At 44.1% G+C, this 24,003-nt stretch overlaps 1 protein-coding gene and 1 long non-coding RNA gene across 2 annotated transcripts in view; both read left to right on the forward strand.

Annotated features, from left to right (window-relative positions):
* The window catches only part of LOC148401316 (uncharacterized), a 58,891-nt gene extending 56,993 nt beyond the window's left edge, over positions 1–1,898 (forward strand). Inside the window, exon 3 of the long non-coding RNA XR_015857201.1 lies at positions 678–1,898. This is a non-coding gene — a long non-coding RNA (uncharacterized LOC148401316). The remainder of the gene's footprint in view (positions 1–677) is intronic.
* Positions 1,899–2,611: 713 nt separating this feature from the next.
* Positions 2,612–24,003, forward strand: part of fignl2 (fidgetin like 2) — a 34,456-nt gene continuing 13,064 nt past the window's right edge. The window contains exons 1-2 of the mRNA XM_088368523.1: positions 2,612–2,754; positions 3,848–3,988. Of these exons, the coding sequence (XP_088224649.1) occupies positions 3,964–3,988 (25 nt within the window). The 5' untranslated portion in view covers positions 2,612–2,754; positions 3,848–3,963. The remainder of the gene's footprint in view (positions 2,755–3,847; positions 3,989–24,003) is intronic.

Consider the following 24,003-nt stretch of genomic DNA (forward strand, 5'->3'; position numbering starts at 1 on the left):
AATCGTCTTGAAGAAATGGAGTCGAAATACAAAAAGTCCTGCCTAGCTATAAAAACAGATACGCTCAAACCTCATTGAATAAAGTACAAAAGCAGACAAGTATATTCACATATTAAATCAATAAAGGAAACATTTTAAGCATATAATTATACCTACACACCAAATCAATAAAGAAGACATAACTAGACATTTTTGATAGGTGGTAATGACAAAGGTTTTTATAACTTTATGATCTGATATGTATTTCTCTGCACTTTGAAATAAATGTTTTTTGATATATTGCCTGAATAGCTTAATGACCCTTAAGGAACTGATGATTTTCTAAATCACGGACACTACCAAAGTAATATAAAAATGTTCAGTACTTGATTATATCTTATGTTTTGATGAATGCTAGACACCATCTTTGGATTACTACTGAACGTTCTGGACAGAGGGAAATGTTTTGCCTAACAATGAAAAGATATGTGTCAAAAGATAGTGTCAGAAGAACAAACAAACAAATGCATGGAAAGTGGTAAGTAAGAAGTTTGCATAGTCAGGGAACATTAACAAATTGATGATGTCACAGGCAAGATTTCACATAGTTCCGTACAAAATGACAAAATTGAAAGAATGATGAATGGGCGGTGTGCGACAGTGGGCGAAGTGGATGTATGTGCAAAAATGGTTTACAGGAAGGACACTTGGAGATAAAACCAGAAGAGGTGCCAGAGGAAGAGCGGCAGGAGGAAAACAACCAAGAACCCGGCCAAAGGTGATCGCCAAGGCTGAAAGACGGGATGGAAAACAACAGCCCCCACACACACCGAATCACTCATAATCAGCACCCAACCCCACAGAACCAGCTCTCACCAAACCAGCACCCACTCCCATGGAATCAAACTGTCCTGCGAACTTGCCACACTCCCTGACTCATCACCCATCAAACTCGGCCCACACTAACATGTGCAACTGAGTGTAAGCTGACCAAAGAACCTTGAACATTGCCTTTTCTGAATGGAGACTTTCGGCTCTTGAGCATGGTCGCACGAAAGGCCCAGCGCTGTATTGTACTTTCCTGAAAACAGAGCTTTCTTAACAAGAATTGTGATTGAACTCAACCAACCTGTGTAAGTCTAAATTTTGTTTCGGTGTCTTAGCCTTTTCCTAAAACTGAAGAAATAAAACGTGCACACAGTGAGTAAATTGGATACCAGGTGATTGGCTATGGCTTTTGCCGTGAGGCCCGGAAATCGCGCTTCCCAAATTGTGGACCAAATCCAACAGTCTATGTGCTTCCTTTTTTCCCAAATGAGAATCGATAAGAGAATTGATAAAGAATTGGATCGTTAAACAGAATCGAAAATGGAATCGGAATCGTAAGTCATATCAATTCCCATCCCTAGGCACGACTCAATATATATCCTTCAACTTTACAGTTGTGCTTCATTACAGGTTAATTGGCTTTTATTTGGCCCTGAGCAGTGCAGAGGAGCTCATGAAATCACTTTGTTTCTTTGCCGTTATAGTAATTGTTGTTCTGTTATACAGTATAGTAAATAAAACAGCATTTTTTAGGCTTCCCCACTCTTAAAAACTCAGAATTTAATTTTGCAGGCATGATGCTTCTGGTGAAAATGTGCTCGGAGAAGGTTTTTACTTGCATACAAAATTAGCCTAATAGTGAGCCCTAGAACAAAAAAGTTGTTGATAATGTGTGGTTTGACAGTAGCATTGGGATTTTGAAACATGAGTCGATAAACGGGCCACATAATCGTCTGTGCGGCGCTTAAAACAGCCTGACAGCTGTACGTGACTGACAAGTCAATGAAAATGGAAAAACACCTGACCATGAGTGTTCAAACACCATGGAGTGACTATAAATATGAACTCAGGAGCTCATACATTTACAACCTCAAATTCCAATGAATTGCAAAATAAAATTGAAACCAGATTTGTTGTTGTTTGATTTTTGTTTTGAATAATTATACAGTATATAGATTCTACACATCAACATATACATACAGACTGACATGTGCACGCATATTCACGCATGCACGCACACACACACGCGCGCGCGCACACACACACACGCGCGCATATAAACACACACGCTACATCGCTGTTTTCCAAATAACTGTCCGATCGTTACTGTACTTAGTTGGTACTTATGATTCATCCATTCTTATTTACTGATGTTGACATTGACACTCAGGTTGTTCACTTGTGCAGTAGATGCAAACATTGTGATATAGGTAATCTGAAAATATAAATGCAGGTATAGGCACTAAATTGTATAGGCATTGTCTTCGAAATGGAAACATTTCTTTGTTTTTTTATTCAACATACTTCTTTCCAATTATAGCAGCTCATCCTGCCCATTTGCCTTGAAACCAGATGCTCTTCTTCGTTTTCTTTGCTACAGCATGCCACAGAGGAGATTGAGGAATCTCGCACATCAATCCACCCATCCACCTTTTTGCCCTCCCCCTGTGTCTTTCTGTCAGAGAGCGAGAGAGCAAGAGCGATCCATGGGGGAGGGGTTGTGCTCACTCTCGTCACAAGCTAACACAGAGAGAGAGAGAGAGAGAGAGAGAGAGAGAGGGAGAGAGAGAGAGAGAGGGAGAGAGAGAGAGACTGGAGTTGTGTCCCATATGTGAGGAAAAAAAGCAAAGCAGATCACACACACAAACAGTTGCCTGGTCCAGTCTGCTCTCCGGATTATCCAAGTGCTGCTATCAGATGGCATGGAGGATATGCAGGCATGAAGAGGTAAAGCTGCACGCCTTCTTGAGCTCTCCCTCTTACTTTCTGTAATGATTTGCTGCCATGACTTTAGAAGTCACACAGGCTAGCTGCTTGAGGAAGGAATAAGAGAAGGAAGGAGGGGTGGAAGGAAGGAAAAAAGATGGAAGGAAGGAGGAAAGGGAGAAAGGAAGGGAAGATGGAAAGAAAGCAGAAGGAACCAGGGATTTAGGCACTTACAAACTTATTGTGTGCACAGGCAATGTTACCATGTTTGCTTTGAACTTGAAGCTGTAGTTTATTATTGTTGGCTGACTAATAAACACTGGACTGTCAAATAGCTGTGCTCATTGCATCATTTCACGTTCCCCTGAATGACACTAGTGAGAATGGACACGGGCAACTGCCTTTTTGCATGTATTGTTAGTATCTATTTGTAGGGTGGTCATGTACAAGCCTAAACGAATGATCCATACTGCCATGAATTAAAAATTCATATCGAGAAGGACAATGTTAGTGGAAGAATTCATGTGGAATAAAGTTTTGGTATATTATTCTGGGTCTTCTGAATATAACATCAAAATGACCAGGCCTGGAAATAAATTATATTGTGCAGTCTATTTATTGAGTAGATTTGCAGTAATGTCTTTAAATTGTGGGAAAACAATAGCAGTCAAATGACTAAAATTGCAAATTTACAGAATTCAGTTTCAACTCATTGAAGAATCTCACTAACATGTTCTTCAGTTGAAACATTACCACTTAGACTCCGAATATATGATGAGTATTTTGCATTGCAGCAGAGGCCAAATTGTTTGGAGTGCAAAGAATGTGGTCTTTATTGGCCCAGTGCACAGAGCAGTGGTATGTGAGAGTCTTTTTTTTGCAAGGCAGATTTTAGAAAGCCTTCTTTTGAGGGTCCATGCAGCTTCACAATCACCTTAATGCTTGACTATAATGTGCCCCCTTGTGTGCGTCCATTTGTGCTTTGTTTTTGCTCTACTGACAGGACTTTGTCGTTGCTCTGTAACTCTGTCTCACACCAGCCGGATGTTGAGTTTTGGTGTTAATTGTCATGTGGGTCCAAACATCGTCAACTCTGCCTTTCCCCCCCTCGCAGGGCTATCGCGTCATCCGTGCAAGTGCATGCCAGTGATGGACTACAAGCCAACAGAGGCTAACGCTGGCAGGCATTCACACAACCGCATTCCTCTTCACTAAGACCAGCTCCACAGAATGCTGAGTCCCATTGTCCCCTATAGTGAGTACTTTGCACCGTTTGTTTCTCTCTCACCACTTGTGCACGTGTCACAACAACCAACCAGCCGAGTCAGGATTTAGTTGGACTTTGAGCCCAAACCGAAACTCTGCAACTCCAAATACAAGCCAGCATGAAGCCTCTTTTGTGTCGCTTGTGGCCAGATGAGACATGACACTTATTTAATTTTGCTGCATGTAGAGGAAGGAGGTTGATGGTTTAGTACAGGGGTGTCAAACTCATTTTTTTTGCCTGCCGCATTGTAGTCATAGCTGCTTTCGGAGGGCTATTATATACCCAAATAAATGTATCAGTACCTTATATTATATACAGTAAAAGCTACAAAACAAACTGACAAATCACTCGTTTTCAAATCATACGAGTAAAAACTGGTCGAATAGTTAAAAAAAAGATATTATCAAAAGTGAAGACAATTGGATATTCTAGTAATGACACACGAATTTGATGCACAATTTGTCTTTGCGGGTCACATAAAATGATGTGGTGGGCCGTATCTGGCCCCCAGGCCTTGAGTTTGACACCTGTGATTTAGTCCCTCATACATTTTGGCATTCTTTTGCTTCTAAGGACTTTGCACTACACACATATGCTGCTCACTGACATCTCCATTTTTGACCCCCCCCCCAACTGGGCTTCATTTCAGTCAAAAACAGCATTGTTTGGCAGCCAGCATGGTGCTGCATCAGCCTCCACAACTCCTCTTCTCCTTTAACTCACCTCAAAGAAGCTTTATCAGCATGACAAGCGGTTTAAGGGTTCATTTCCAAAATATTACCTCATAAAATGGCATCAGGTTGAGCGTTCCTTGCATAAAAAAGCAAGATTATGGCGTGTGTGTGGGTGTGCAAGTACTATCAAGACAAACTCACACCTCCTCCTGAAACAATTACGTTGGCGTTGATGTTTAATGTCTCTAGCTTAGAAAAGCTTGGACTCAGCCTAGAAACATTTGCCATGGGGGGAAGTTTATGCATACTTGTGCTGCTTCCCATCAAGGTGTGCTTTACTGGTTGTTCCATTAGCTCCCTGCAGCCCCCTTGACCGTATTGACCCAACTCACTCCCCAGTGCTGAAGTGGATGCCAAGTTAAAGAATTAGTCGCTATCCGTGTTGGAAGACACTTCCTTCTCTGGTACCTTCTGCTATACCTCCTGCTAGTTCTTTGTGTCTTTGTTTGCTGTTGTTCAATTGTTCCTTGTTTATTAAACATCGTATTGAGTAGCTCTGTTGCACCTCTACAAGGTGGAAATCATTGCAGAGCGGCTTCATGTGTGTGCCGGAACGTGCACAGCGGTCTTACTATATAGTTGCGCTATTTACTCACGTGCCAGTGACACAAACACAACCCTGAATTTGCTGGTGACACTGCAGCTCACTGTCTTGGAGCGAAAGAGCGCAATTGTGAATTTGCCTGCGCAAATCGGCCCTTTGGTGGACTTGTGAAGAGTCTCGCCTCACCGACTGAATTCCCTATTTGGGAATAGTATTGCCCTTTCCCATTTATTCACTCTATATACCTTGAATTCAAGGTAAAATTTTTGCTCATGCACTGGGGGTGACTCAGTTGCTTTTCTTATGTGCGATCGTGGTCTTGCTGGACTTCAAGCTGTAGAGAGCAGGCTTCAGCAGGACCTAAGAGGAAACCTGAGAGAGATTCCAGGGGCCATGGATACTCCTGGAGGGATTTGATGCAAACAATCTGTAATCTGTACTTCAAACAAACTCTTAAATCAGTCCCAGGCCACCAACCTGTGAGTGTCCTAACTTTTGTTTCTCAGGGCCCCTGCTTGTGTAGCAATACCTTTACTTTTAAGAGTGTGCACAAGACAAACTGAGTTGTTATATGGTTTTGACAGTTTTTATAAGTCTCCTCTGTCTGACCCAACTACATTCTCCCTCGCTCCCTTGTTTTTATGTTTGCTGCAAGTGTTTTCCTCTGAAGGAAGTGGTTTGCATTGAAGAAAGAAGCAGCAGATCTCACGCTGGAGGATCACGCCGGCGCCCATCACTATTGTGGGGCAGAGTAGCACAAGTGGTTTGATGGCGGGGCCACTGAGGCCCTTGAGCAAACACATTAGTTTGGGGTGTGAATGGGCTCTAATTAGCCTCTAGTCTGTGTGTGTGCTCGCCCACAAAAAAAAAAAAGAGGTTAGGTACTCAGGACCCTGTGAGTCCAGTGGCCCTCTGTTACCACTCTCCAAGGGTTCATCAGCTCATTAAGGAGACCCCTGCTACTGTTAAGGACCCAATTAAGAGGGCTCATTTGGATGGCAACATTCCACTGTATTCCTGAGACAGCAATATTCACAGAGTTCACACCGATGCAGCTAATTAGTAAATGACTATATTTGAGAAATATCACTCTTGGATCATAGTGCTAACAGGTATTTGTTTTGCTGTGATCGTAATGCACCCCAGGGGAACACAAGCTACCCATGTTTTGGTTGGTTTGTCTGTCTCAATAGTAAATGGCTTTGGTGTAGTGCTTATAAAATAGGATAATACAGGAGCTTCAAGCCCGGTGTGGTGTGTTCAGACTGATCTTGGACACGGAAGGATGTCTGACCTCAAATCAAGGATATTCAACACATTGGATTATTTTGGCCCAACTTTGGTGTGTGGTTTCCCCCCGAGGACAAACGAGTGTGCAGTTGGTTGACAGTGATGTGCAGTCAATCAGAAAGTAAGGTGACGAGGCAGCGAAGAAGCGCCGTGGAGAATCCAAAATCAAAACGGTCATGGCGAGATTTCCCATCCAATGTGGGAATATTGTCGCACACACAGATGTGAATCACTCCAAGCATGCCGGGTTTGTTGAAAAAAATTGTACTTTGCAAAACACAGTACAACAGCGACAGTTACAACCAGACATGACAAAACTAACTGTGCACAGTCTACTGATTTCTGGGTTTAGAAGACCCCGCAGCTGTTCTAGGTGCCTTATTCAAATCCCCAGATATTAACAACTGATCAAATACAGTAATACCTGCATATAACATGTCCAGACATATGGTCACAAAGTAATAATAAAAGAATACCACCATGGGCCCCATAATATTCCTAAATGAAATCGGTTTGTGTGTGATGTGCTGCTTTTGCAGTGTGGCTGCACACCACAAATGGTACGTTCAAAACTGTTATACGTGTATATTTTCTCCTGCCTTTCTGAGTTTGGAAGTTGTTCGACGATTTTAAAATCTTGCCGTGTGAACCGAGCTTAACATAGAACAAGTTCACCGGGCAGGAGATTGGGCGATGGGACAGATGGAAGGAGAGATTGGTCATCACAGGGCTTGAGGACAGCTGCTCTTTGATATATTAGCGGACACAATGAGCAAAAGCCTGTCTGCAGTCACACAAAATAAGAACCCTGTTTTCCTTGAAGAGGTGGAAGCAGCGGACAGGCTTCTGCCATTTGTGGACGTATGTTCGCAGGCGTGGGGGAAGGGCTGTTGTTTCTAAAATTACAAGCATGAAATGACGCATCCAGCAATTATTCTGCGAGCTTTCCTGTTTTGGTGAGAGAGCTAAAAGAGGCTGTAAATTGAGTACACTTGCAGATGGGAATTTACTTTGCTTTTCTTTTGCTGCACCCCCATTAGCATTTCTAAACTGGTTTGTCAATTAATCAATGTTTAGCTAATGCCATCAAGGAGTTTGGCTGCAGCCAAATATTTTGCACAACAATAACAAAACTTTTCATTAGACACTGATTTGAACTAGAGAGACGGGGGGCGGCCGTGCGTCATGCGCCGTTGAAGCCGACTGGGTGACAGCCGCTGGATCCGCGCCACCGGAACAAGTGGCGGCCGCAACATCCGCGCCGTCGGATCTGTTTTGGGGGGGGGCAACCGTGCATCTTGCATCGCTTGAACTCATCTCCTTGGCGACCATGCAGCAGTTGCGGGAGCCGGCAACGGTTGGTCCAAGCGCTGGTCGCTGTGATGGTCGGTGTCTTCTGTCAGGAAGGAGTTGAGCCAGGGCGACCAAATGCAGCTTGAACCAGGATTTATTGCAGGGAAAAGGAGTTGGAAGGGAGGCAGGTGGGGAACCGACGACACAGACGGGAGGAAGACTCACGGCCAGCAAAACAGACAGACTGACCGACATGAAGTCCCCTTGGACAAGGTTAAAATTCTGACCGTGAGCCTTCAGACAGACCGAGGGAAAACCAGATGACACGAACAGGAACACTGGGCACGAACAGGAATGGACACAACAGTAGACACCGACAGGGGGAAACATTACGGTAACGAAAGGGGTGTGGCCGAGCGAAGTGCAGGCCGAGCGCGCTGTGGCACGGGCGTGACAGCTGGGTCTGAAAATTGCACAAATCAAGCTGATATTGGCTCCATGGATATATATATATATATATATATATATATATATATATATATATATATATATATATATATATATATTTATATATATATATATATATATATATATATATATATATATATTTATATATATATATTTAGTGTGTGTGCGTGTGTGAATGTATCCATCCATTTTCTATATCGCTTGTCCTCATGAGGGTCGCGGGCATGCTGGAGCCTATTCCAGCAGTCATCGGGCACTAGGCGGGGGACACCCTGAATTGGTTGCCGGCCAATCGCAGGGCACACAGAGACGAACAACTTTTCGCACTCACACTCACACCTACGAGCAATTTAGAATGCTCAATCGGCCTACCAAGCATGTTTTTGGGATCTGGGAGGAATCAGGAGTGCCCGGAGAAAACCCATGCGGGCACGGGGAGAACATGGAAACTCCATACAGGGAGGGCCGGAGGTGGAACTGAACCTGCACCTTCCTGACTGTGAGGTGGACGTGCTAACCAGTGCGCCACCGAGCCCCCCACACACACACACACACACACACACACACACACACACACACACACACACACACACACACACACACACACACGCACACACACACACACACACACACACACACACACACACACACACACACACACAATAATCCCTCATCATCTTTCACGGCCTCACTGCTTCACGGATTGCTTTCACTGTGCATTGTGTTATGGCAGGAGTGTCAAACTCATTTTTTTCGCGGGCCGCATTGTAGTCATAGCTTCTTTCGGAGGGCCAATATGACTGTCAACCAATATCAATGTATGAGCACCTCATATTATATACAGTAAAAGCTACAAAACAAACTGACAACTTGTTTTCAAATCAGATGAGTAAAAACTGGTCAAATCAAAAAAAAAAAAGATGTTAATAAAAGTGAAGACAATTTGCAATTTTAGTCATGACACACGAATTTGATGCACAATTTGTCTTCGGGGGCCACATAAAATGAATTAGCAGGCCGTATCTGGTCCCCGGGCCTTGAGTTTGACACCTCTGAGTTAAACCCTAGTTTAAAACCCTAACTCTAGTATGAACCCTAGTTTAAAACCCTAACTCTAGTATGAACCCTAGTTTAAAACCCTAGCCCGAGCTTTAAACCCTACTTTGAAACTCTAACCCTATCTTTAAACCCTACTTTGAAACCGTGACCCCAGCTTTAAAACCTATTTTGAAAACCTAACCCTAGTATGAAACCCTACTTTGAAGTCCTAACCCTAGCTTCAACCCTACTTTGAAACCCTAACTCTAGTATAAAATCCTGCTTTGAAACCCTAACCCTAGTTTGAAACCCTAGTTTGAAATCCTAACCATATCTTTAAAGGCCTAGAGACATCCCTTTTTTTTTTCAATTAGAACGGAATTTGATAGAATGTATAAAGTGAACACATTTGCCGCATTGGAACGGGCCACCCGTGAGGATATGTTCCCCCCCTGTAACTTGGGCTTTTAATTATATTGCGCTGTCATTTTAAAGCAAATTAATAAATGCAACAATATTAATTTGCTTTGAAAATACCTGAGTAATAAAATGAATGGATGAATGATGATCACAATTAAGTATAAAGTCTCCTTTGTAATATATACTCCTTGTAGCATGTAACGGTACCCAAGAGGAGTTTCTTTGCATCGAGGTTTATGCAAAGAGCTCACGTAATTATATCGTTGCTTTTTGGTGAAGTGAGTGAGTGTTCCGTCTGTACGACTGGTCTTTGAATGCACCCCGCTTCAATGGCGGAACGCGGATGAATTTAAAGACATCAAATGAGAATAATCCTTTCTAAAAATTAAAATTGACTGACGCAAACGTGAATTCTTCATGTTTTTATTGAAAACAACATAGTGCTGACGCCGTACGACGCCGTACGGCATCGGTTTTTCGCTTTCCAAACAAGGCGTGCGCGCTCCCGCGGCAGGGGGAACAAAATCTCACGGGGGAACCAAATCGAGCACAACACCGCACGAAGCCACACTGGCGGCGCCATTACTGTGACGTCACAAGTTGTACATCTGGAAGTCAACAAACCCAAACAATATGGCAGATGATAGCGACAGCTCTGTTTCTAGCGGCAATATTAGCATCATTTTATCCGATTCAGAAACCTCTTTTGACGCAGAATATGATGAATCTAGCAGTTCACTTGGGCTGAGCTGAGCACATTTTCTGAATTGTGCCCCTCCCGTCACTCTGGTTAGGTTGGCATAGTAAAAAGTGCTCTTGGGGGCTTTAGTGTGCCGAGTTGATCTCGGCACATGAAGACATGACCACCTGCAACGTTTGGTTTAGGTTTTATAAGCATTTTTAATTTTATTGCTTAAATCGCATTTTCTCGACGAGCTGAGCACGTTTACTGAATTGTGCCTCTCCCGTCACTGTGGTTAGGTTGGCATAGTAAAAAGTTCTCAGGGGGCTTTAGAGTGCCGAGTTGACCACTGCGCATGGAGAAATGAACATCTGCAGCGTTTGGTTTATGTTTTAGGCGCATTTTTAATTGTATTGCTTAAATCGCATTTTTTCGACGAGCTGAGCACGTTTTCTGAATTGTGCCCCTCCCGTCACGCTTCGACATACTTTTCAAAGTCAAAGTCTCAAAGTCTCCTTTATTGTCAATTCCTCCGCATGTCAAGACACACAAAGAGATCGAAATTACGTTTCTCACTATCCCAGGGTGACAAGACAGAGTTCACAACGCACATACAAGTAAAACAACACAAGAAAATTAAAACAAGAAGATGAACAATAAGCGTGATAGCACGCTAGCCGCTCCCGATGCACAGCAGAGTCCGGAAAGATGACAACCAGGCCACTGTGAACACGAGCACACAGCAGGCACGCACTGTCCGGTTCGTGGATCTTATCAGGCGAACGCAACCCATCTTGTCGTCCCGCGAACGAACGTACGCCAGGAGAATGGAAGACACGGCTAGGCGAGCTGGGTTGGCCGCAAACCTGGCCCGACGTCTCCGCGCTGGCCCCTTTTCTCTTTTTGTTTACATTCACTGAAGCTAAACGCGTACAACTTGAGACGTCATGCGACGTCACTTCCGGCTGGCGGCTCGGTGGTCAAACTCGTCTGCGCGGCAAATTTAAATTATATTTTTCAGAGCAACAGCTTCCTTTTCGTTGTTTCGATCGTCAATTTATATTTATAAGCCCATAAGCTAACTAAAACTGATTTATACATATACCGGTGTCTCTGGGCCTTTAAACCCATGTTTGAAACCCTAACCGTACCTTTGAACCCTACTTTGAAACCCTAACTCTCATATGAAACCCTACTTTGAAACCCTAACTCTAGATTTAAACCAGTGGTGTCAAACGATTTTTTTTTCGCATGCCGCATTGTAGTCATAGCTTCTTTCGGAAGGTTATTATGACTGTCAACCCAAATAAATGTATGAGCATCTCAAATTATATACGGTAAAAGCTTCAAAACAAATGAACAAATAACTCATTTTCAAATAAGACGAGTAAAAACTGGTCAAATATTAAAAAAAACCCAAAGATATTATTAAAAGTGAAGACAATTTGCAATTCTAGTAATGACACACGAATTTGATGCACAATTTGTCTTTGCGGGCCACATGAAAGGATGTGGCGGGCCAAAACTGGCCCCCGGGCCTTGAGTTTGACACGTCTGTTATGGTTTCAGAAGAAAAGACTCTACAGAGCCAATGGCTCACTACGGAGTCAGGCCGTAGCGGCACAGTCAGAGGTACATTGAAACACAAGTCACAATTTGTGACTATAGTATGTACTTCATATTGATGATAAAAATTATTTTACTGTAGAGGGCGGTGGATTTTACTGCAGTTCTTTGGAAGAAAGTGTTCAATTCTCTATGTTAAACAAATGTTTCAAGTCAAGTCAAGTTTATTTGTATAGCCCTAAATCACAAACAGTCTCAAAGGGCTTCACATAGCCAAAAATTGACAATTATTCTCAAAGCATCCCCTGATCATAAGCTCCCAAAAGGGCAAGGAAAAACTCAAAAAACCCCTGCCAGGGGAAAATGAGAAACCTTGAGAAGGGACCACAGATGGAAGGATCCCCCTTTCAGGATCACCAGGTTATAATGGATGCAGAGAGTGCAAAAGTAATACATAATATGAAAATCAATGAAAAAATGGATGTCGGAGGTGCCCTCGGTTGTCCTGGCCGTGTCTTCAAGGGGGTTGAGCTGCAGTTCCTTCATCTTGAATTGGTCCCCGAGAATCCAGCTAGCCGCGATCAGCTTTTGAGCCACCTAACCCCCTCCCCAGCCGGGGAGGGGGTGGGCAGAGAGAACAAAACAAACTCCGGCCAAATCGGCCATCACAAGTTAGTTAAAGGCCATCTCATAGAAATGTGTCTTTAAACGTGTCTTAAATGTTTCTACTGAGGTAGTAGTTCTAATATCCATTGGTAGGGCATTCCAAAGCTCTGGAGCCCGAATAGAGAATGCTCTAGACCCTGCAGACATTTTCTTGGCCCTAGGTATAACTAAAAGACTAGCGTTTTGCGAACGAAGGTTACGAGACGGAACATAAGGAACGACTAGGTCGACGAGATATGAAGGCGCTAAGCCATGCAGTGATTTATAGGTTAGTAGAAGAACCTTGAAGTCACATCTTAAATGGACCGGGAGCCAATGTAATTTGGCTAATATTGGGGTAATGTGATCAAATTTTCTTGACCGTGAGAGCATCCTCGCAGCGGCATTTTGCACTAACTGTAGACTTTTGATACTGGACTTAGGAAGACCAGAGAATAATACATTACAGTAGTCCAGGCGCGACGTAACGAACGCATGTATAATGGTTTCCGCATCCCCGGTCGAGAGGATAGGACGAATCTTAGCAATATTACGAAGGTGAAAAAACGCAATCCTGGTTATATTCTTAATGTGTTTTTGAAAGGAGAGCGTTTGGTCAAATATTACCCCGAGATTAGTTACCGTATCACTCTGAGTGATAGTCCGGTTATCTATAGTTATAGTGGTTTCCTTAAATAAGTGTTGATAACGAGTAGGACCAATTATCAACATCTCCGTTTTATCTGGGTTAAGACGAAGGAAGTTGAGAGACATCCATTGCTTGATCTCCGCAAGGCACGCCTCGAGATTACAACAGTCCCGTGGATCTGTCATCGATAACGGCATATATAATTGGGTGTCATCCGCGTAGCATTGAAAGCTAATATTATATTTACGTATTATGTCCCCAAGCGGAATCATATAAATATTAAATAAAATCGGTCCGAGTACCGATCCCTGTGGAACACCACACGTAACATTATAAAGCTCAGAGGACGTATTACCATGGACCACTCGGTGCGTCCTGCCTGATAGATAGGAATTGAACCAGCTGAGTGCTGACCCTGAGATACCAACACAACTTTTAAGACGCCCTAATAAAATATCAAAGTCTACAGTGTCAAAGGCAGCACTAAGATCGAGTAGTAACAATACAGACGACGTATTTGAATCCATAGCTATGAGGAGATCATTAGTCACTTTAGCAAGTGCTGTCTCTGTAGAATGATTAGCTCTAAAACCAGACTGAAAGGAGTCATATCGATTATTAGCGACCATGTAATCAATAAGCTGCTGCGCTACTACTTTTTCGAGAAGTTTTGCTATGAATGGGAGGTTTGAAACTGGCCTATAATTACTGAGACAGTCCGGGTCAAGATTTGCTCGCTTAAGTAGTGGTTTAATAATAGCGGTTTTAAAGGCTATTGGCACTATCCCAGAGGAAACAGACAGATTGATTATATTTAAGACGGACGGTCCTAAAATTGGAAATAATTCTTTAAGTAGTTTGGCTGGAAGCGGGTCGAGTAAACATGTTGTTTGTTTAGCCGTACTAACCAATTTTGTAAGCATTTCAAGGGACACGCTTTCAAAATTTGAGAGGGTTATTGCATGATCCCCAGCGCTAGTAACCGGCGGAGCGATTGGCATGGTATTCTTGATCTCGTCCCTAATGGACTCAATCTTTTGAGCAAAAAATTTCATAAACTCGTCAGCTGAGTGGAAGGAGCTATCAGGGGTCGGCTGGCGCAGAGTTAGCTTTGCCACTGTATCAAATAGGTACTTAGGATTGTTTTTATTAAGATTAATGACTTGCGAAAAATAACGAGTTTTTGCTAAAATTAGCGCATCTTTATATTTCAGGAGGCTGTCCTTCCATGCCTGATGGAAAACCTCAAGTTTGGTTAAACGCCATCTGCGCTCATGCTTTCTACATAATTGTTTAAACGTACGTGTTTCATCTGTGAACCACGGAGTTGGCCATCTACGGCGAGTTTTCAGACGTAGCGGTGCCACAGAGTCGATGGCTTTTAATAATGTCGCATTGAATTCATTTGTAAGATTATCGATAGAGCCGCTGTATGCGGGAAACATGGCGGTTGCCGGCGACAGTAACTCAGACAGCGCAGTTGCAGTCATGGAGTTAAGATTACGACTGCTATAATGCCGATTGCTCTCTTGTCTTTGACAAGGAACTAAAATTTCAAATTTTATTAAGAAATGATCAGACAGAACAGTAGTGTATGGCAGTACTGCTATATTTGAGGTTGCCAGTCCCCGGGATAATACCAGATCTAAGGTATTTCCATTCTTATGCGTTGCTGCTTGTACAGCTTGCGTAAAACCACACGTATCGATTAAAGTTTGAAATGCCGAAGTCAGTGGTTCTGACGGTGAATTCATGTGGATGTTGAAATCACCCATGATAACTATATTATCTGCATTTGTCACTAGATCAGCCACAAATTCTGAAAATTCATCCAGGAAGCCAGAGTAAGCCCCGGGTGGGCGGTAAATAACAACAAGATAGAATGACGGTAACGCAGTGGATCGCACAATGAGAACTTCAAATGTTTTAAATACGTGAATTGAGCGAGGCCTAAATCTAAGCTCAGAATTTGAGATGAGGGCGACACCCCCACCCTTTTTTCGAGGACGTGCCACATGCGAGCTCACAAAATTTGGAGGCGAGGCCTCGTTAAGTGGCAGCAATTCATTAGGTTTTAACCAGGTCTCGCAAAGACCAAAAACGTTTAGATTATGTTCCGTGATAAGGTCATTAACGAGAACTGCTTTCGTATGAAGTGATCTAATATTCATAAAACCGAATTTAAGTGTAATCGGTTGATCAGGGTGCGTATCTATCGAAAGATTTTTAAACGGGATGCGAGTAAAATTGTGTTCTCTAGGCCTAATATCACCTCTCAAAAGTTTATTAGGGCGGTGGGATGAAACGACCGTGGGAATTTGATGATGAATATTTGTTACACATGTGAAGTTATCTAAAGCAGGCACCGTTTCATCAGCAAGACCGGTCGGGACGGAGTGATTGGATTTGTCTACTACCCCAGTAGAAAGTGTGTTTGTGTGTATTGCAGCACTATTTAAACTGTCGCGCTCTAGTCTACACGAGGAGCTATGTGTATGCTGAAAGTCTAGCCTAGCGCTAGTTAACTTTAACTTATCAGACTCCAAACCCATCCTCACAGGTGGTCTAATCACCTGTGCCCTGGCCTGCTCTAGAGTGACCTGTCATGAGAGGCTCAAACAGTAATCTATATTCCTAGAAAGAGTGAAGGCGCCTTCACGGTTAGGGTGAAGGCCGTCCTTCCTCAGCAGGTCGGGGCGGCCCCAGAAGGATGACCAGTTATCTATAAAATACAGTCCCTGCTTTTTACAGAACCCAGCCATCCATCGATTAAGGGAGACTAATCTACTAAACCTCTCATCAGTGCCTCTCCCAGGCAGGGGGCCAGAGACAAATACTCGATGCCGACTCATCTTTCTGGCAAGATCACAAGTCCTCGCTATGTTTTTCTTTGTGATCTCTGATTGTCTCATCCTAACATCATTGGAGCCGACATGTATCACTATGTCCGAGTAGCTAGTGTTGTTGGAACTACGCTGTTGACTAGGCCTATTGCGAGTCAGCTCCCTAAGATTAGCTTCTATGTCGGGTGCTCTGCCCCCAGGAATACACATTACCGTGGCTGGATTTTTAAGCGTAATGTTTCGGGTAATGGAGTCGCCTATGACCAAAGTGCGAGGGCCAGTAGACCGAGATGACTTTGGACGGCTATGCGTCTTACCTGGCTCATCGCGATCAGCAAGCCGCTTGGGGCTAATGCTAACCGGGCTAGCGGGCTGACTACAGCCCGCGTCTGTGTCCGCCGCAACTACTGTTATCGCACTATTCTGCTCTAACTGGCGGACACGTCCCTCTAGCAGAGACAACCTCTCTAAGAGAAGGGTGCAGTTGGTGCACGAAGCCGTACATACCTCTTGGTCCGCTGCCATACTTTGCGTCCGAAGAGCGACGATCTGTTTGGGTTTGAAATTAGGTTTTGTTCTTTGGTTTCAATGTTATACATAGTCACAGATCGGATGGAGAAGGGCGACCAAATGCAGCTTGGACCAGGGTTTATTCAGCAAAACAAACTAATAGACTTGGCAAACTGACATGACTTAACGAAATAACAAAAGGACTAACCGACAGGGATGCGACACAAAGGACGTAAAGACATCAATGATCCGACGGGGCGTGAGGGGCAGACAGGACTTATATACACGACAGGTAACAAGAGGCAGGTGAGACTAATCAAACTAATCATGGGCACACAGGAGGGGAGGGGCAAGCATACAGACAGAAACCAAGACAACAGAGACAAATAGTAACACGACTGGGGACGAGACGTGACACATATGTAATAATGGTATAAAAAAAATGTATGTAACCCCAGCGAGAAATGAGGAATTACTGTGTATACATAGTTTGTTCCATTTTCTTTTTGTTCATATATTTTTATCTAGCATCCTGGAAAAGGGTTGCTTGTAAAGAAGTTTTTATTATTTGCTGAGGCACAAAAGCTGAGTCAGTTGTTTTTCTGATGAGTTGTTACAAATCATAGTACAAACACAGATATACACATAAAGTGTATGCGCATGTCTTGACCTCCGCTGAACCCAGAACCTGACTCAGCAAACCCACGCGGTTCGATCAAACCCAGGTTAAGAATCAGTGTTTTAGATCATGTGATGACTTATGCTTGTGTATGTAATTTACGTATTTTCCGGACTATAAATCGCTCCGGAGTATAAGTCGCACCAGCCATAAAATGCCCCAAAAAGTGAAAAAAAACATATATAAGTCGGTCCGGAGTATAAGTCGCATTTTGGGGGCAATTTATTCGACAAAATGCCACACCAAAAACAGTCATGAACAAGCAACAACAGGCTAAACGATAGCACCAACAGGCTAAACGATAGGTATGCTAACGTGACAAACACAAACAAAGAGCTGAGAACGGGCCTGACGTAACATATAGAGAGATTAAGGACAACTATTACATGAATAACATGTTTATAAAACCATCAGTGCCACTCCAATTCATTAAATAGCAACAACAGGCTAAACGATAGGTATGCTAACGTGACAAACTCAAACAAAGCGCTGAGAACGGGCCTGACGTAACATATAGCGTGATTAAGGACAACTATTACATGAATAACATGTTTATAAAACCATCGGTGTCACTCCAATTCATTAAATAGCAACAACAGGCTAAACGATAGGTATGCTAACGTGACAAACTCAAAAAAAGAGCTGACAACGGGCCTGACGTAACATATAGAGTGATTAAGGACAACTATTACATGAATAACATGTTTATAAAACCATCGGTGTCACTCCAATTCATTAAATAGCAACAACAGGCTAAACAATAGGTATGCTAACGTGACAAACACAAACAAAGAGCTGAGAACGGGCCTGACGTAACATATAGAGTGATTAAGGACAACTATTACATGAATAACATGTTTATAAAACCATCGGTGTCACTCCAATTCATTAAATCCATCGATCGTTCTTTGTCAGCAATGGGTGCGCACGGCTGAGGGCGCTTGCACTTCAAAATATTCCACAGGCTCATATAACGATAGATAAACTATATTTCAAATAACTATAATACAAGCCAATAATATTATCAAACCATCCGTGCACTTTAATTCCATTAGATCCATCGATCAAATTCCTCGTCCTTTGTCAACATCGCCGCGCGTGCGCCCTGACGTCAGCCTCGTCTTTATTCCACAGATCTACTATATAACTATATTGTAGCGTTAACAAAGTACAAGGATAGACGTGGGTTTGGTAAACGGCTCTTTATTAAACAAAACAAACTTCCAAGCGTGTGGTGGCGTGGACTTCCTGACAGACCGGGCGTGCATAATGGCCATGTCCGAGCCCCGCGCACCATTCGCGGACAACCACTCGGCCGAGCCCCGGCCCCCGACTCAGTAGAGTAGGACCGGGCGTGCGTAAAAGCCATAATAGTTTTTCAAACCTTCTATGTCACTCCAAATCCTTAATTCCTTCAAACTCTTTGTCCTCCGTGTCACTTAGAAATGATCACCGCTAATGATGCCGGTAGTCCTTATGTGGGCACGTTTGTATGTAAACAACCGCCGCGCCGCGCTACTGACGTCACTTGAAATAGTAATCCATTGGTACATCACGGTTCTCCAAACTTTCTTTCTGCTGCTCGATTACTGTTTTCAGCTGCATATTTTACAACTTGAAGTTTGTAACCTGCAAAATAGGAGTTTCTTTTTGGTGCCATTTTTCTTAAGCCCACCCAGTTGATGAGTCACGGCCAACGGTGAAATTTAGAGCGCCCTCATCCAGTTTCGTCTGAAAATATAATTTATTTTGGTTGTTTTATCAAAGTCAAAGTCTGCTTTATCGTTGATTTTTTTTTTTATATACTAAGACACACAAAGAGATTGAAATTACGTTTCCACTATCCCTTGGTGAGATAGTACACATATGCATACAAGCAACACAAAAAAACCCCCAAGAAGGCACAAACAATGAATAAATAAGAGTGTTGAATAAATGATAAATAAACTAATAATAATAAATAATAATAATAAATATAATAGGAGCAAAAATGGAGCAACAGCAGTACATACAGCAGACAGTGGACTTGGATATGGTGCTTTAAAGTGTTAATTGCTTTATTTGATGTTTTCTCTATTTTTTATGCTTTGAATATGTTCAAGATAAAGATATAAAAGCATGTGAAGTGATCAACTATACTAAAAATAACATGGGAAGTGGTCAACTATACTTGTAAGTGATGTCTTAATGATCAAGTAAAAATTTGTGAAAAAAAAACATATATAAGTCGCTCCTGAGTATAAGTCGCCCCCCCACCCAAACTATGAAAAAAAACACGACTTATAGTCCGGAAATTACGGTACTCAAAGTACTTTTTATTGATAATTCCATTATGTCTTGCATTTGTGATGAAAATATGTTTTATTTTAATATACTTGTTTTCAAAAACAACTCTTTTTTTGAACATGGCCTCGGGCAGGGGTCACCAACCTTTCTTAAACCGAAAGCTACTTCCTGGGTACTGATTAAGGCAAAGTGCTACCAGTTTGACACACACTTCTGAAATAGCCATTTGCTCAATTTGGCTTTCACTATGTGTTATTATTGTCATTTCCAGTTCACATGTAAGTGTGATTTTAACAAGAATAGCAAAAATACAGTCAAACCTTGGTTTTTGACCATAATCCGTTCCAGAAGGCGGTTCGAGAAGCGAATCATTCGAATTCCAAATCTATTTTTCCCGTTATAAATAATGAAAATTTTTAAAATGCGTTTCAAGACAAAAAACCCCGCCTTTTTTAAGCATTTTTTCATTTGCGCATATTTGTCCGATCACGCGACTGCAGCGCACCGCCGAACGCGCAACCGTAGTGCGTTGCCCACCGCACAACTGCACCGTAATTATTATGACAGATTCGTCGCTGAAATTTAGAAAATATTTTTAAGTCCTGATGTACTTTCCAAATTTTAAGTGGACCTCAGTGCACAGGGAGCTTAATTTGGTCCGATGGCGCAACCGCAGCGCGCCAGCCGGGCGCTCACTGTCGCATTGCTTTAATAGCATCTGTGTTTTAGGATGCTTTACTGCTCCCACTTGCTTTCTTTGGAGGCATGATTAGGGGTTAATACAATCCTCAAAGCAACGAAAATACAATAAAGACGGAGTCAGTCGGCATCCGGGCCGCGCGGTCGGGTTTTCTCAGGTCCTCCCGGATCATCTCGCGACGTTCGACCTCTGAATTTTGTTCGACAACCGAAGCAAAAAAAATCTCGAATTTTTTGTTCGAATTCTGATTTGTTCGAGAAAGCAGGACTTTCGTAAACCAGGTTTGACTGTAAAATAAATAGATGCAGCTCACTGACAAGTGCTGCTATTTGAGCTAATTTTAGAACAGTCCTGCGGGCAACTCATGCGGTCCTCACGGGCGACCTGGTGCCTGCGGGCACCGTGTTGGTGACCCCTGGCCTAGGGGCATTGGAGCACACGTGTGAAAGCTCCTGCACTCTCATATCGTGAAAGCATCTCCTAAAGAGCGTGACAGCATGAGCAAATGTGTTTCTTTTGATTGTTGGCGGCCTGTAAGACCAACGTGTGTAGTTATGATCATAGTCCAACGCGTTGGCCAATTATACACGGCTAGTTAGTAATTTGTGATCTATGTTGTCTGGCATCCACACTAACCCCATCTTTAAGTCATGAACTCAGATTTTAGGTGACGATTCTTTTGGCAGGTCACATGATTCCACAACCTATCAAGCTTGCGTTGGGCTGGAATTATACGTACATTCACACAAAGTACATACATTCACACAACATATGGAAGGAATTAATTATCTATTTTGCGTGTAAACAAAGCTCCTAGCAGAGCGAACTCCCCGAGACAATTTCCCAGCATCTCCATCTGCCATGCGATGAAATGCAGCCGGCCTCTAAGATTGATCTTTTTATGACGGGCCGGGTAGTGAGCGGCAGTAGGAGGGCCCCAGCAGAGTGAGAATGTTCTCTTCGATATTCGTGTCATAAATCAGTGTGAACAGAGGACTTGAGAGCCCCAACAAATCAAGATAACTAACTCTGGTATAGAACAGCTTCTCAGGCTTGCTCACTTCTCGCTCTGAACCCCAAACTTCAGCTCTTTATTTTAAGTTGGAGATGTATAAAGAAACCGATGCTTGTATGTATGAAGACGGGTGATTAAAATTCTGCCTCAAAGGTACAAATTCAAAGTTTTTTTGTGTAACTTATCGTATTTTCCACACCATAAAAGCCTTTAATTTTCTCAAAAACCGCAGGCGTGACTTTTAATAAGGTGCGCCTTTAGTGTGAACCAAATTCCATCCATCTTCCGCTTGTCCGGGGTCGGGTTGCGGGGGCAGCAGCTTTAGGAGGGACGCCTAGACTTCCCTCTCCCCAGCCACTTTGTCCAGCTCATCCCGAGGGATCGCAAGGTGTTCCCAGGCCGGCTGAGAGACACAGCTCAGTGGCCTAGTGGTAAGAGTGTCTGCCCTGAGACTGGAAGGCTGTGGGTTCAAACCCCGGCCGGGTCATACCACAGACGATAAAAATGGGACCCATTGCCTCCCTGCTTGACACTTAGCATTAAAGGTTGGAATTGGGGCGTTAGATCACCAAATGATTCCCGGGCGCAGCACCGCTGCTGCTCACTGCTCCCTTAGGGGAGGGGTTAAATGCAGAGACAAATTTCACCACACCCAGATGTGTGTGTGACAATCATTGGGTCTTTACCTTTTTAGTCTCTCCAGCGCGTCCTGGATCCTCGACAGGGTCTCCTGCCAGTGGGAAATGCCCGGAACACCTCCCCGGGGAGGCGTCCAGGAGGCATCCTGATGAGATGCCCGAGCCACCTCATCTGGCTCTTTACAACGTAGAGGAGCAGCGGCTCTACTCCGAGTCCCTCCGGGATGACCGGGCTTCTCACTCTATCTCTAAGGGAGAACCCGGACACCAGGCGGAGGAAACTCATTTCGGCCAATTCTATCCGGTATCTTGTTCTTTTTCGGTCACGACCCGTAGGTGAGGGTAGGAGCGTAGATCGACCGGTAAATTGAGAGCTTTGCCTTTTGGCTCTGCTCTCTCTTCACCATGATGGACCGGTCCAGAGTCTGCATCACGGCCGAAGCTGCACTTAGCCGCCTGTCGATCTCCCGCTCAATCCTGTCCTTGCTCGTAAACAAGACCCCAAGATACTTAAACTCCTCCACTTGGGGCAAGAGCTTATCCCCGATCCGGAGAGGGCATTCCACCCTTTTCTGACTGAGGACCATGGTCTCAGATTTGGAGGTGCTGACCTTCATCCCGACCGCTTCACACTCGGCTGCGAACCACTACAGTGGCAGCTGGAGATCACGGCTTGAAGAAGCACCACGTCGTCTGCAAAAAGTAGAGATGCAATGCCCCCAAACCGGACAACCTCAACACCTCGACTGCGCCTAGCAATTCTGTCCATAAAAGTTATGAACAGAATCGGTGACGAAGGGCGGAGTCTAACCCTCACTGGGAACAAATCCGACTTACTGCCGGAAATGCGGACCAAACTCTGAAGTCGATATTACAGGGACCGAACGGCCCGTATCAGTTGGTTTGGCACCCCGTACTCCCAAAGCACCCTCCACAGAACTTCCCAAGGGACATGGTCGAATGCCTTCTCCAAGTCCACAAAACACATGTGGCCTGGTTGAGCAAACTCCCATGTACCCTCGAGGATCCTGCCGAGGATCCTGCCGAGGGTATAGAGCAGGTCCACTGTTCTACGGCCAGGACGAAAACCACACTGCTCCTCCTGAATCCGAGATTCGACCTTCCGACGGACCCTCCTCTCCAGCACCCCTGAATAGACCTTACCAGGGAAGCTGAGGAGTGTGATTCCTCTGTTGTTGGAAAACACTCTCCGGTCCCCCTTCTTAAAAAGGGGGCCTACCACCCCAGTCTGCCAATCCGGAGGCACCGTCCACGATGTCCACGTTTTGTTGTAGAGGCATGTCAGCCAGGACAGCCCCACAACATCCAGAGCCTTTAAGAACTCCGGGCGGATTTCACTCACCCCCGGGGCCTTGCCTCCGAGGAGTTTTTTTAACTACGTTGGTGACTTCGACCCCAGAGATTGGAGAGTCCACCTTAGAGTCTCCAGGCCCTGCTTCCACAATGGAAGGCGTGTCGATGGAATTTAGGACATCTTCGAAGTATTCTCCTCACCGACTCACGATGTCCTGGTCGAGGTCAGCAGCAGTCTACACTGTAAACAGTGTAAACGGTGAACCGTTTCCTCCTCCTGAGACGCCGGATGGTGGACCAGAATTTCCTCAAAGCCTTCCGGAGGTCATTCTCCATAGCCTCGCCAAACTCCTCCCACCCCCGGGTTTTTGCCTCAGCAACCGCCGAAGCCACGTCCCACTTGGCCATCCGGTACCTGTCAGCTGCCTCCGGAGTCCCACAGGCCAAAACGGCCCGATAGGGCTCCTCCTTCAGCTCCTTCTTGACGGCATCCCTTACCGCCGGTGTCCACCGGCGGGTTTGGGAGTTGCCACCACGACAGGCACCAACCACCTTACAGCCACAGCTCCGGTCGGCTGCCTCAACAATGGAGGCACGGAACATGGTCCACTCGGACTCAATGTCCCCTGCCTCCTCCGGGACATGGGAAAAGCTCTGCCGGAGGTGGCAGTTGAAGCTCTTGCTGACAG

The sequence above is a fragment of the Syngnathus floridae genome, chromosome 2 (genome assembly GCF_059516105.1).
Source record: "Syngnathus floridae isolate MCC-2025c chromosome 2, RoL_Sflo_1.0, whole genome shotgun sequence".
NCBI classification, from domain to species: Eukaryota; Metazoa; Chordata; class Actinopteri; order Syngnathiformes; family Syngnathidae; genus Syngnathus; species Syngnathus floridae.